At 38.8% G+C, this 14,325-nt stretch overlaps 1 protein-coding gene across 1 annotated transcript in view; it reads right to left on the bottom strand.

Moving 5' to 3' along the window:
- The window catches only part of ikzf2 (IKAROS family zinc finger 2), a 29,859-nt gene extending 19,631 nt beyond the window's left edge, over positions 1-10,228 (bottom strand). Inside the window, exons 1-2 of the mRNA XM_074695120.1 lie at positions 10,192-10,228; positions 2,396-2,488 (exon numbers count right to left, since the gene is read on the bottom strand). Coding sequence (XP_074551221.1) covers positions 2,396-2,488; positions 10,192-10,219 — 121 coding nt within the window. The 5' untranslated portion in view covers positions 10,220-10,228. The remainder of the gene's footprint in view (positions 1-2,395; positions 2,489-10,191) is intronic.
- Positions 10,229-14,325: the final 4,097 nt, after the last annotated feature.

Here is a 14,325-nt window from a genome sequence, read left to right as displayed (position 1 = left end):
AAAAATGAGGTCTGAATTTCTTGCAACAAGTTACAAAAAAAATCTAATCTAGTTTCAAGCAAATTTTCAAGCAAACTATTTGGGTTCCATATTTTTTTACTTGTTACAAGAAATAAAGAACTCATTTTTGTTTTTAAATCCCTTAAAACAAGACATTTTTGGACTGATAAGTCAAATGTGGCTCATATTGAGCATAAGACAATTTTTACTGAAAAAAAAAATACAAAAAACTTGACAAGATTTTAGTTTTTGCAGTGCAATGATCATATCGAAGGAACTTAGTTGTTCAGAGAGCTATATAGTTTATCTGTTTCTTATGTAACTCATTTGTAACTACTGTATGTGCCATATTCAAATTTACTTTTTCCACTTAACTTAGCATCTGTAAGAATGCAAGAACATAAAAAGCTTTGTTTATATAAATGTATATCTAAATTGATTGCAGCAGTAAGGGGTAAAAACCTGGTCTGGTTGAAAATTCTGTGTCATCTGTGGTGTGACTTTCCAATAGCCTGACTCAAGCTGTGGCCTTGACATCACATCAGCAAGACAAACTAAGGAAGATGGAAGTCAAGCGTCTGTTTTGATTGGTAGCTTTCTTGTTGTCTTGTTTTTAAATGAAGCAGCATGAAAATAGACTCTCAGTATTGAGAGTGATGCAAAGGAGACGGCCAGAAGCTAAGCATTTAGGTAGAGAGACATCAGTCACATCATCAGTTCCTTATTTTTTTCTTTTCAAGCCAATCAACAACATCCAGTCCTTTAAAAAAGTCGTTTAAAAGTGCTTTTTTGCGCAATCTCAAATCACGAGAAATGAGCATTCATTCATTTCAATTGAAATGAGCTTAACCAAAGCTAAAATTCTAATCAGATCAGGAGCATTATTCTGACATTTTTTGAATTCTTACTTTATTAAAACTGGGCAGACAGACCCACCAAATGTGTTCATAAAACTCAAAAAGTTAGGGTCTGCAGGACCCAACAGCACAACATTCAAACTGGGCTCTGCTCCTTGGATCAGTGCCAGCTGCAGCACACACCCACAGACTCCAACCAAAGCTACATTAACGCACTCACCAGACCAGCAAACACTTGTAGCATCGCCTTCCCACGTGGGAGAGACTCGAGAGCCATGTACCTAACTTGCCATGTTAGCACAAGTTAATCACAGGTATTTGACACATACCAACTCACATCGCTCTTCCTCCAAATACCCCTAGATAAGTGAAAGTCAAGCCAAACTTCACCTTTGTTAAGGAAAATGCTTTATCTTTTTTGGCATCATTTCACTCTAGTTGTGTTTTTCTTCTTCTGTGCTACGTCCACTATTGAAGCTGCCCTTATTCGCTTCTTCCACTTGCTAATCAACACACAAAGTCATTTGCGCACTGGGCGCTCTGTAATTGGCTGACGTAGCCACGCTTACCCTCTGCCAAAAAACGTCCCAATACAACCCAAACATCAACATATAGACAGAGGAGGGGGTTGATGCAGACACAGACACTGACACACATGTATAGAGGCCCAACAAAGATGACACATTAATCTAAACCTTTTTCACAACATATTCTACAAATAGCAAAGCCCTGTTAGCTCTAATAATATAGCATTCATTCCCCCATGGGACAAAACCTGAAGTCACTTTAACCACAACAGGAGTTGGACAGGTTGTTTCGTCCTTATATACTATTCCTGTGATTGTCACTTACATATTGCACCTGACATTAAGGCGTCATTAAAGTTTAACCTAATTTAACAAATATGCCCTTCTCATTTACTTGTTGAAAATCTGATCCTTAATTTCTTAAACCTAAACAAAACAAGGTGTCACACAACAACTGGACTGCGGAGTTCTTGTCAGCAAAAATGTGAACAGCCCAGACTTCCTTAATAAAATAAGTGAAATTTCACTAATATCATGCTTGAGTTTATCTTTTACTCATGTGCATTATGACTTACAGTGTATCATTAAGTCACTGGTATCTGGAACTTCACAATATAAATTTTACTGTATGGTTAAAATAACTTCTAGATATTATTTTAAATTTACACTTATTTCTGATTAAGTAATTCCTTCACTTTTGCATCCTGCAGCCGGATTTTTTCTTTTGGCCCACATGTTGTCTGCTTGATACCCCTGTCCTAAATGTTTCTCCTGTTTTGTCTCAGTGAGTCAGTACACCTCTAATAAACTCTCACACCAACATGGAAGAAATGAAGTAATCCCTCTTTCCTCAGAGGGCTCTTATTGTGAGAGTGTCGAGTTTCATCAACTCAAAATACAAAGATCACAATCTTCTCATTTATTGGCAGAGAGCTGCGTGTCTTTAAAGAGGAAACTGTGTAAGCACTGTGCTTGTCTGCAAAAATGTGCATCTGTTGACAGTCCACTTACCAATTGGGGATTTAGGACCCTGAGGAGCCGTCTGTCCATTGGGTGTTGACAGCATTCTCGAGTTCTCCTTACCAGGAGAGCATTGGCCGTTACCTGGGAGACAAACAGAAACAGGGCAGCCTTCATTGTGCTGTACAATATCTTAGTGGTATAATAAATACAATGCAATTCAGTGCTGTAATGCTGCAAAATCTATTTGTGTGGAAGCAAGTAGGAATAAAAAAATATGAATGCAGGTTCTTGATACACTCCATACAAGGTCTGAGAGAGGTTTTTGGAGTTTATTCTCTTTTTCAGTGAAATAAATATAAAAATACCCAAACTAATATAAACACTTAAGCGGTAGCCTTCTCTGATCCACAATGATTTGTTTCATTCTTTTAAGTTTCCATGGTCCAACCTGATCCCTCACTATAGAGGTCATTACACTCTAGTCCCCGTACACCTATATGAGCTCCTTATGTCCAGTAAAAGTGGATCTGATTGCATCCTCTCAGCATTCTGTACAGAACCCAAGCTATGATTATCCCTGTGTCCACTCAGAGGGAGAGCAAACCAATCCCTTATCCCCTTACACCCCCGCCTCGTCAGGGTCACTGGAACAATACAGTGGCAACAGGCAAACACCCCTGCTGACCCAGGTGTCAGATCCCTCAGGAACCACAGCGAGCTATCATTCAGCAGGCGTACTATTAAAGGTTAGCCTTCAGCTGATGACAACGGAAAGAGTCAGTTTGGGCCTAAAATCTTTCAAATTTAAACTGCTAGCCAAAGAGTTTCCACTGAAAATGAAAGGGACAGACACCACGCTACATCATAAACCGCTACAAGGAAGGCCATGTTACAATTTGTCAGCACTGAATACGTCTGAAATGATCCCTCATACATGAAAAAGAAATCTGTGTTAGATCTCCTCTTGCTGTGACAGCTCCTCTTAGTTTGACAACCTCTTCTGTGGTATTGTTCTGTTGTAGTGGCGGCCCCACTGAGTGAAGCATACTGGGAGACATTGTCCATGACACAATCCCTGGGCCCTGGCTCGGGTTGCAGCGGCTGGGGTTGGAGGAAATCTCAGGTAACCGACGCTGGCTATCCCTTGGCAATGCTGTCCTGGAGACAGGAGTGGCCCAGATTTGTCATGAAGGATTTTCCATTACTGTAGCAGACGATGACAGCTCGCCTAGAAGCACCAAGGTTAAGTTGTCTGGATCAGAGTGATCGGTTTGGGACTGTCTGGAATAAAATGCTAGAATACAGCCGCAGTGAAATCTATCAGATTTGTTCAGATACAGAAGTACATCATACGAAGACTTCAGTTATCACAGAAGGAGGTCACGCTTGTATTGATGCTGAGCTAACTGGAGGCTGTACTCATATACATATTCAAATGGGGACGTCAGATGTTTTGGTTTTTGACGGTTCACGATGGAGAAACTCACACACTTAAGTTCCCACTGGTTGGTTGCCCTGGTTCTTCTGCTGAGTCAACTGTGCTCAGTAAAATCAGCATAGTAAATGGGTCTTTTAAAGTCGTGTACAAAATTGAGGTAATCTAATGAGCTGGCAAATGGAAAGGAACAAATGTGTTCACATGAAACCTGTAGGTGTAAAAGATGCTGACTTCATCAGTGACACCAAATAATTACATAGCTTCAAAAGTACAGTCAGCCTCTCAGGAATCTAACAAGGGTCAACGCAATTACGTGTCCCGCCAGCTCTTTAAAGGATCGCACAAGCCAATTATAAATAGTATTCAGGTTCAGGAGCAGTGTTTAGCCATGATAAATCAAAATTAAACCAGGGTTAAGCTCAACCCGCCTGCTTGTGTTTGAAGATTTAAAACACAGAAAATGTCGAAGCAGCACTGGAAGGTGTGTGAGGACTTAAAGCAGATTCTATTCCACAGTCACGAGGCCGTCCTTTCTGGTGTGCTGGATACAGACTGTTTGGGAGCTGGTTTTTCCTGTCAAACCCTGAACCTTCCTGAAGAGACAGATTCATATCACACAGACACGCAAATGCAGACACACACCACTGACCAAGCATAGGGAGTCATAAACAGACTGGAAAATGAGAGCGTTATTTTGAAACGTTCACAAAACGAGATAGTGTGTTCAAAGCACTTTGCACATAACGAATCAAATTATTCAATTATGAGTGGAAACATTATTTCATTTCACTATGATGGTACATTACTGTAAATTTTACAGCAGTATGTGTGGGAAAATCCTCTGAGGGTGGTGAGGGTGAACAACAGGTGACTGATAATTATGGAGATGTTGATTTTTTTGTCATTTCACAAAGGTCATAGACTTCTTTGCATGTAAAAAATAAAAATTACTTACTAGCAATACTCTTCTACACACCCTATATAAAACTGGTCATATTGGTGTGGTGAGTATATTCCTTTACATCATTAAACAGTGATGAATAATCAGTTCTTCTTTAAACAACAATGTCAGAGTTAAAGATGTTACACAGCTACTAATGTTGAAGCTGTTTCAAAATAAATGTGTATTGTAGCTAAGTAAAAGGTTGAAAAGTCTGAGGAGAAAAATAAAGCCGTCAAAACTGGGAACAATTTATCTTTACATGACAAAATCTAATTACAAAGTTGGCATCTGTCTAACATTAGCAGAGCTAGCAGCCTTCAAATGAAGGTGCACATGCTTACGCTGGTTACATTGCAAAAAAACTAAAATATAATCAAGTGTTTTTGTCTCATTTTAGTTAAAAAAATATATAGATCTTTTAAGACTTAATATGAGTTCCAATCACTTTGACAGACCAGAAAAATATCTTATTTTAGTCAAAAAAGAGGACTAGATTACTTATGCCAAGTCAACATAGCTACAAGTGGGGTTAGAAAAAATGTAGAGAAATTATTTCTAAATTCAAAAAACTTGATGAGCACTTTTTTCTTACCCCACTGGTAGATATTTTCACTTGTTACAAGTAATTCAGACCTCCTTATCGTATCTTAATATCTTAATATAAAACATGTTTCTGGACTTGTCAGTTGGATATGGCTCTTATCAAGTACAATAAGAAAACTTTTAACCAAAAATTAGACAAAAACATGAGCTTAGATTTCAGTTTTAGCGGTGTACACACAACTTTGATCAAGTGGTTTTACGCCAAAATAACACAGCCACCTTACAACTTTTTCTCAATAAAATAACAAAGAATGCAGGAAAATGCCAAGTGACATCTGTGGTTGTTTACATCCAGGTAGTAAAGCATTTAAGAGTTCTGGCAGTAATAACTGGGGCTCTATTGCTGAAAGTGGCGTAAGGCTTGGACAAGAAATTTCAAATTCACTTCAGGCCCATAATAATAAAGATATTAATAATTTGTTACAAGAACAACTATGTTGCTGACTAGCAAAACTGTTTCTGTTTCATTGACTCAGCAGGTACATACCAATATGGAACTGGCTTTACTAGCTGATTTAACATGTGTTGACAACATTAAATGGTTAATGGACCAGTACTTATGGAGCACTTTCCTAGTCTTTCTGACCACTCAAAGCACTTCACACTCGTCTATGCTCGTCACCACATTCACTCACTGATGGGAGACTGATGTCTGGTAGGAACCACCAGTTTTATCCAACCAATTCACACAAATCCACACACCACTGACTAACAGTGGAAGCAGTTTAGAGTTCAGTATCTTGCTCAAGGACACTTCAACATGTGATCACAGGAGCTGGTATCAAACCCTGGACCTTCCAATTGAGAGATGACAGCGACGACCACTGAGCCACAGCCACCACTGTATTAGTATTCACAACATAAGCGATTAAAACGAAATTAAGACAGTTTATCTGATGTAAGTTTGAGGCTACAACCTGCACGTACAATTTTTATGTTTCTTAAAGAATTAAATGAAATGAAACTAACTAAAAGCTACAAATAGCAAGAGCTTTTCCCCAACAAGGGACATACAGGCACTGCACGGTTTTCAATTTCCCTTCCCTTATTTGTCAGTTACCAATCATTTATTACTTCACTTCACAAGAGGCAAACATTTAACATGGACTACTTTATGACTTAGAGCTCTACAGTTTCATTTAGCAGATGCTTCTGTCCAAAGCGACACAGGGAAAACCTTAGTAAGTGCAACAAAGAGCTACAAGTTATTTGGTTGCAAGAAAAACTTTTTTTTTTTCTTTTTTTTTTTTTTTTTCGAGGGGAGGGGGGTTGTTAAAGACCAATAAAGCAGCATTTATTTGGGAAACAATAATGCGTCTGCCAGACCAGACCCTTCATCGGACAACCAGAGGGTGATAATAAATTAAACAATATTCCTCTTAATCCTTCCTTCATTGTTCAAGAGTGTGAAGTTTGCATAGTTTGGCTCACAGACTTAAATTGTCAGTTAGGTAGCTGGATTTGTGTCAGTGTGTTTGTCTGTGCGGTAAGCCTGTGGTCAAAGCCTGCGCTAGTCCCCCTTCGAAAATGTCACTGAGCAAAAATCAAAAGACAGATTTGCAGTTGTATCATGATTTGAGAGATTTAGAATGAAATTGTCTATTATTGAATTTCTTTGATAGTGATCAGAACAGAAGTTCCCACTCGGTCACTGTCACAGAGAAGTCGGCACTTAATATAAAATATGTATGGGTGTGTGTGAGTGTGTGAGTGAGTGTGTATGTGGCAGCTCAGCCTTTATCTTCGGCTCATTCTGTTTATTTCCTCTGGCATGTTAGCGAGTTATTTGTGTGAAATTAGAAAGCGGTAAATTATTAATGTGAGCACTGTTCGTTACATCATTACAAGTGTTGCACACGTCACATTTTTACATTGGTTTTTGACACTTCTGGACTATTATTAAAAATTAACGAGTAAGAAAAAAAATTGGTGGAAGACTTACATAAATTGATACTTTTTAAATATCTGGCAGAATATATTGATAGGGAACATGATAGTATACTGTAATTTAGCAGAAAATAAAGGGTGTTTGTTTATTACAGTTATTCCAATCAGAGAAATTCAAACACAACAATACCATTCAAAAAGCGATTGAAAGTGAAAGAGCTGAGCAAATGATCTCTGCAACTCTGACGGCCACATTACAATTATTTCCCAGCTAAAGGCTGCATAACTTTATTGGTATAATTTTATGATGGAAAGAGATGAGTTTTTAATAATGTGTGGTAGATATTTTATATTTGGTTAAGCGACTTATAACAGAGGACAGGTAAAACAAAAATTGGAGACTGAAAACTCGCAATGCCTCCTGGCGAGAATTGTCACAGGAAAGACGAGCTGAAATTGTGTTTTCACATCATGATAAAACTGAAAGATGGTGTGGCTGGGTGTTAAAAAGAGACTAGTGTTTGCTAAAATGGCTGGAATAATCTGCGTGAGAACAAGAATGTATGCGTGACAAATTAAGATGGTGTGTGATAAAGGGGAAAAGATTGTTTCATGACAAAAAATGTCTTCCCTTCATACGACATCCTGCGAGGTAGAGATTGGCTGTGACAAAGACAGCCGCAACAGTTAACAATACTACAATGAGATGACCCTAAAAATGAGAAAAAAGCAGAAATGATGTGTTTGACCAGCCCAGTGTTTGTACATTTCACTGCTGCTTGGGCTTCATTCAGCCTCTACACACCCCACATTTTTTTAAAATGGTGAAGTTGTTCTGGGTTCCAAAACTGCAACCTCTTTGATAAGTTAGTCCTTCAAAGCTAAAAGCACATCAGAAATTGAAACCACGAATATTGATGATCACATGCAATTACATGCGCTGTCAGTGTCTCTGTTTCAAACCACTACTCTGAGTCACAGAACAATTCCAACCAATAGACCATAACAACATCACTGTGGATGATACAAGAAACATTCGCCAACACAAATGTTTAAGTTCTGATAAAAGCTGGATACTACACATATACAGGAAATGACCATGCATTGCTTGCATCTGTGCTGCTTAATTGTACATTTATTAGACCAACATATCCACTTTAACAGCTGTGCATATTAGCCGTAAATTAGCTAGAAATATGACAAGTGTTTATTTAATTATGCATGTGTGAAGTTTTTAGCTTCAATATAGTAAATTATATTGATGTCCTCCAGACCCCCCCCCAAAAAAAAACCTCATCAAACCTGCCATGTGCACATGCATTATAGAAGAAATTTATACAAAGAAGAGAAGCTGCAGACTTCCTCCAAATGTATGTCAGTGTCCCCAAACAGCCATTCTAGGAAGCGCACAGGCATTAGCCGCAGCTTAGCTAGCTCGCTCAGCGACAGTTTGTCAGTGTGGTAAGCATGCGGTCCAAACCAGGATGTCCCCCCCTTGGAAATGTCACTGAACTGAAATCAAAAGACAAGGTCTACAATCGTACTATGTTTTACAAGCTTTAAAGACAACTTTTCTTCTATGTATCACGGAGTAGTCTGCAAAGAAGTTGCAATTATTAGCAACCTCAAGCAACACATTTTTAGGTATTTTACGCTAAAATTTCATGATTGGATGTGGTAAGATACAAGGCTGTGGAGTTAGTAAGACATAAAGCCCCTCATGCTCCTCTTTATCGCATATATGAAACTTAAAGTTGATCCTGTTTAGGGATGGGTACGGAATTAGGTACTTTTATAGGTACTGACTGAAATTTGTCAAAAGTACCAGGTACCGGTTCATGTAAAATCAAAAGGTGCCATGTTTAGGTACCTAAATGCATACTTCTGACTGTGAGGGAGTAGAAGGGTAGCCAATTTTTTCATGCTGGACATGAACACTGCATTGCAAGGTTATTTAATGAAGAATAAATATGTGTAGTCAAAAAAAAAATATGTATTTTATTATTAAACAAATTGGTATTTTTTACCATAGAAACACAAAAAAGTACAGAAAATTGGTACCTCTGAGTACCGGTACCGATTGCCAGGTACCAGGCATTGGTACCATATCGTTTCAAATGTGAAAAGTACCCATCCCTAATCATGTTACTCTTAAATTTCAAAAGTTACGAATGATGTATCAAACACAAACTTGGAAACCACCATTTCCGGCAGAACTGTTAACTATACAACATCAAACCATCACAAAATATCACATCGGCTGAGAAGCTGCTGCTTTTGGCGACAAAAGTGAATGAGAGCGTGTATTACTCAGTTTAATGATGCCAAACTGAGTTGTACAATAGACTCTTGCTATCCACTTCTGCTGTCATTTTTCCGATGGCTCATGCTAACGGAACTGAGCGTCATCTCAGAAGCGACCCACGGATGGACAGGAACAGGAAGAGCCTCCACTTTTTCTTCCACCACCGCCCCTACCCCGCCTGCAAAGTGTTCCCCCCCGATGGAGATCTGAAATCCCCGATGATGTCATAGATAAAACGCTACCTGTTTACAGATCTGCACCGCACGGCAAACTTCAAGGGGGGGCAAGGAGGATATGCAAGAGACCTGCCCAGAGGAAACCAGCAAAGGGCAATGGAGGACCACAAAGAGCATATCCAGTGTCTGTTGCATTCAACAGGATGTGAAGAGACAAAAAGCTGCGCGAGGGGAAAATCCCTTGATTCTAGTGTTGTGTTTGCAAAAAAATAAAAAAATGTTTTTGTTTATCTGGGGAAAGCACTGTATTGAAGAAGACGCAGCGGTCAAATCAGGTCTGCAGTAGCATCACAACAACCTCATAGCACAGAGCTGAAATCACCACCATCATAACCATAATCGTCTGCATTGACGCAGAGGAAATACTTCAATATGACACAAAATCAACCTCTGTTACAAAGTAGGGATCAATACAGTGTGTATGTTACTTACTAGCACAGTGGCCATCAGGAGCCTCCATCTCGAGTGCTTTGGGAGTCCTGCAGGAAAAAAAATATCAGTAACTCATTGCGATGAAAATGATACATTTCCTTTTTTTAGAAAGCATGCATATGTCTTCATTTGCAAATACTTTTATGTATATTTTCAAAAGCCGTGCAGCCTAAACTCTTTGTCTGAAAACGTTATAAACAAAAAAAAAAACTTCAATGACAAACACTTTGACCCTGCACACAATGTAAAGCTTTACACAACGCTAATATGCAAATTTTGGAGGGTTAAGCAGTTTTATGTGCATGAATTCCTCTGTGCAAACGTGCATTACAAATGAGACAGTGGTCTGTGCTGGGTACTTATTGGAGAAGCAGGTGTTTATATTTAGCAAACCACTGTGTGAACTACTTTAAATGAGTGCAGTTTTAGTTTCAGGTTCTTGACAAAAATCTTCCGTGTTAAATAGAAGTAAATAAAAATACAGCAGACATATCGACTGTGTTCTGCATTTCAGTTCTAAGAACTTGCACAATTATTCCATACGTGATGACAAACTATTGTTTCTGCAGAAATTATGCAACTGATTATTTTAGCCATGCGGTTCCTATTTCACGCATGCAGATATACGGATGCACAGAATACAGAAACAAATGATTAACAATTAAATTTCCGTATGAATTAAAATGTGCATATCATTAATATTTAAATATGAGCAACACATGTTTTAAAAAAGATGCAACTTTGATAGTTAGCCATGCTAACTCAAGTGAAAAGAAAACAAAACTAAGCAGGGGCACATTTCAATGCATGTCTCTTTTGACAGTTTTTGCATGTCCTTGGACACTTTGAGACTGGATAGAAATACAATAACCTATTAAATGTGACTGATCATTTTTAATTTAGGAATTAAATGAACAATATTCACAGTCAAATCTGGTAAGGCTAAGTTTTCTGCTCAAGAATAACCCCTCGCTTCTTCACCTCCAACTTTTCTTTGCATGGTGCAAAGTCTACTGAAGGAAAACAGAATGCCCAAAAACTTTCATGCTTTCTTTTCTGAAGGTTTGACTCATCTGCCACAATGTTACACATTAAAAATGTTAATTAACTTGCTGACGTTTTGAATTAAACTCTGAAACTTCAACTACTTTCATTTTCTTTTAAATGGACTCAACTAGTTTAGGATAACAGCATTGCCTGCTTCAGATTTTAAGTGAAACAAAAAAAGTCAAGAAGAAACAGGCTCATATCATTACCTTTAAGCGTCTTCCCTGCACAAAACTGGGTTGGTGATTTCAGTCAAGGACTGAGGTAGGGGGTGCTAAGCTGTCTCCACCTCCCTTTAAGGAAACAAGAAAAAGTGAAAATTATTAAGACAGTTTTGATCATATCTATAAAAGAAACACAGAACCATTTTAAGAAATCTTTTTGAAATCCAATTAACAGAAGATTAGTTTGGAAAAGTTGTGAAAAGCAGAGAAAAGTTTCGCGCATCTAGAAACCCTACAGGTGACTGCTGCTGAGTCAAAGCCGCTGCGCGCGTCCAGTCGAGGTTTCCTCTCTCAACCCCGCACCGACACCGTCCTGACCGTCCCGAGCTGAGCTTGCTTCAAACTTGCGACATTTCCTCAGGAGTCTTTACCAAATAAAAAATGATCAGAGGCGAGCTCGACGCACTTTGACAGTGGGAAAGCCGAGAGGGGGGAAAGACTCAGCAAGTTGGAAAGACGCAGAGAGAGGGATGGATCAAACTGGATCCACCGGTTCCTAAGGAATTAGCCATGGCGACTGGGAGCAGCCAGGCTGTTTTCAACACTTGGAAATCCGTGGGCAGGAACTGTCTAAGAGCTGCTGTGGAGATGACACTCGAGGTTTGAGGGGCAGTCTTGCGCGCTTTAATCGTAGCTTGAAATGGGAATATTGGAGTGTACCGTTAAACTGCTGAATGTGACCCCCCTTCTTTCAGGACAATAAGACAAGAACAATTAAAATCGATCTTATTTCGCCTTCCTGAATTTATTTTTAACAGTCATGACTTAAAATAGTCGAATTAAAAATAGTGTCACAAGCAAAACAGGTGTCAGAACTATTTTAAACTGGCATCACTGAGGACAGAGTGAGTCTACCTGTCAGACTACAGCACTTCTCTGGAAATAACCATCACCTGCTAAACCGGGATGCCTGTTTTCACTGACAACGCGCTGTGCCTCTCGTGTTAAGTGCTTTCTGCTGGCTGTGTTGGCATGGAGCTGACTGACAGCTTCAATTCAACAGGTTATCCGATCACCGCAGTCTACAGCAGAGCCCGTCTGGCTCTCCATTCACCAGACAGACGCTCCTTGTCTGCCTTTGCCGCAGACATGCGCCTCCAGCAGCTCTGAAGCGTCTCTATTCTATTTCTGTCGAATAATACTGACTGCTTCCATTAAAGCAGCGACACATTGGTCAGCAAAGCCAGGAAACCGATTCATGCACGTGTGTTTCTCCCGCTCTCTTTTTCATTACCTTAAACACGCAGGACTTTATGTAATCCCATGAACTTGCACATTGATCCAGACTGAATGTCTCGGTATGGAGCAGACTTCATTCTAGCCCGACATGCGCCATGCAGCGCCGACACAAAGCTAGTTTGGTTCCGCAGCAGCAAAAAGCAACAGTTGTTAAATCCACCGCTGTACTGACTTCCTCCTCCATCTCCTCCACAGCAGAGCACAGCACAGCGCAGCCCGCCCGAGTTGCTATTCTGGGAAGTTGGTCTGACACAGAGAAACCGATCACAGAGTGTGGACCCGGTCTGCCTCGTCTCTGCTCGGCGATCGATTAGGTTACAAGGGGGCCTCTTATTCCCAAAGCTGCAGGCAGGTTGAATTCCCGTGGAGAGCAGAGCATGACTGTCTAAAAGTGTCTCTAAGGGGAATAGAGTGGAGGCTAGCCAAGGACAAATTCAGTGAATAATCTTTTCTTTTTTTTTTCTCTTTTTTTTTTACATCCAGAAGCTGACGCGTCATGAGCAGATGCTGAAATTAGACACATCTGTTACAGTAATTATGACTAACTTTATGCAAATCATATTTGTCAGAGTGCAAACACTTGTAATTTCTGTTACATAATGAGTCCGGGCAGTTCTGGATTCATAAAATAAGAGTCAGTAAGACAGGAAGTCATAAAATCATTATTCCATCCTGACTGAATTACATTTAAAAAACGGTTCAGACTTTAAAAAAAAAAAAAAAAATCCTACTCAAGGATTATTCAAGATAATTAAGAGCAGCACTTTGAAAGATACACTTGTTATATGATATGCACAGTCTGTGTTGCACCAACAAAGTTTTGAAACTCTTTTTTGTTGCTTAGACACAGATGAATTTGTGAAAAGCTAAAATTAGCAGATACCATGTATCCCTCTCAAGAAATCACTAGAGTTTAACTTTCAGGTTGAAGGCAATAAGACATGAGATGTTGATATTTTTTATCAAGTGGTAAAAAAAAAATAGCAGGTGTCATTGTACGACTATAGTGGTGTTAAAAGCTGATGCACAGGTGCATTTGTAATGCTCAAGGTAAATGATAAAGCTCAGTGGTCTGCAACCTGCAGGTCTTTGACTCCTTTGCTGTGGCTACCTTTAGTTTTGAAAATATTATTTGGCAAAAAAAAAAAAAAATCTTACAGAGTATTGATAATTAACGACACTGACACGAAATAAAATCATGATTTAACATTTTGTTGAATTTACATAACATCTGTACTTCACCTCAGGCCAGTAAGAAGAAAAAAGAGATTTTAATCCTGTTAAGACTGATTCATTTGCAGGTCAACTAATCAGTTTGATGTACATGCTTGATTTGTGGTAAGACATTAACATACAACAAAAAAATTATGCAATGTTACAGAATAGAATAGAACTTTATTTGTCATTTTATCAAGTATAACAAAATTGCAAATAATTGTTGTAATGGTATCAAAATATGCTACCTCTGTAAAGTATTCTTTTTGTGGTTCTACAATTTCATTAATTAAAAAAAACATCTTGTTTAGAAAGTTATTTGATATATTTTACACCAATTGTCTTTATTGTATAGGTAAAGTAGATTTAATGGCACTGGAATGACTTCAATCGTGGTGAGATAAGGTTG

This window comes from Halichoeres trimaculatus, unplaced genomic scaffold (assembly GCF_033239565.1).
Source record: "Halichoeres trimaculatus isolate MK-OKI-2021-1 unplaced genomic scaffold, fHalTri1.1 fHalTri1_scaffold_19, whole genome shotgun sequence".
NCBI lineage: Eukaryota > Metazoa > Chordata > Actinopteri > Labriformes > Labridae > Halichoeres > Halichoeres trimaculatus.
Note: the sequence above shows the minus strand (reverse complement) of the source record. Positions and strands in the feature narration are given on the sequence as shown.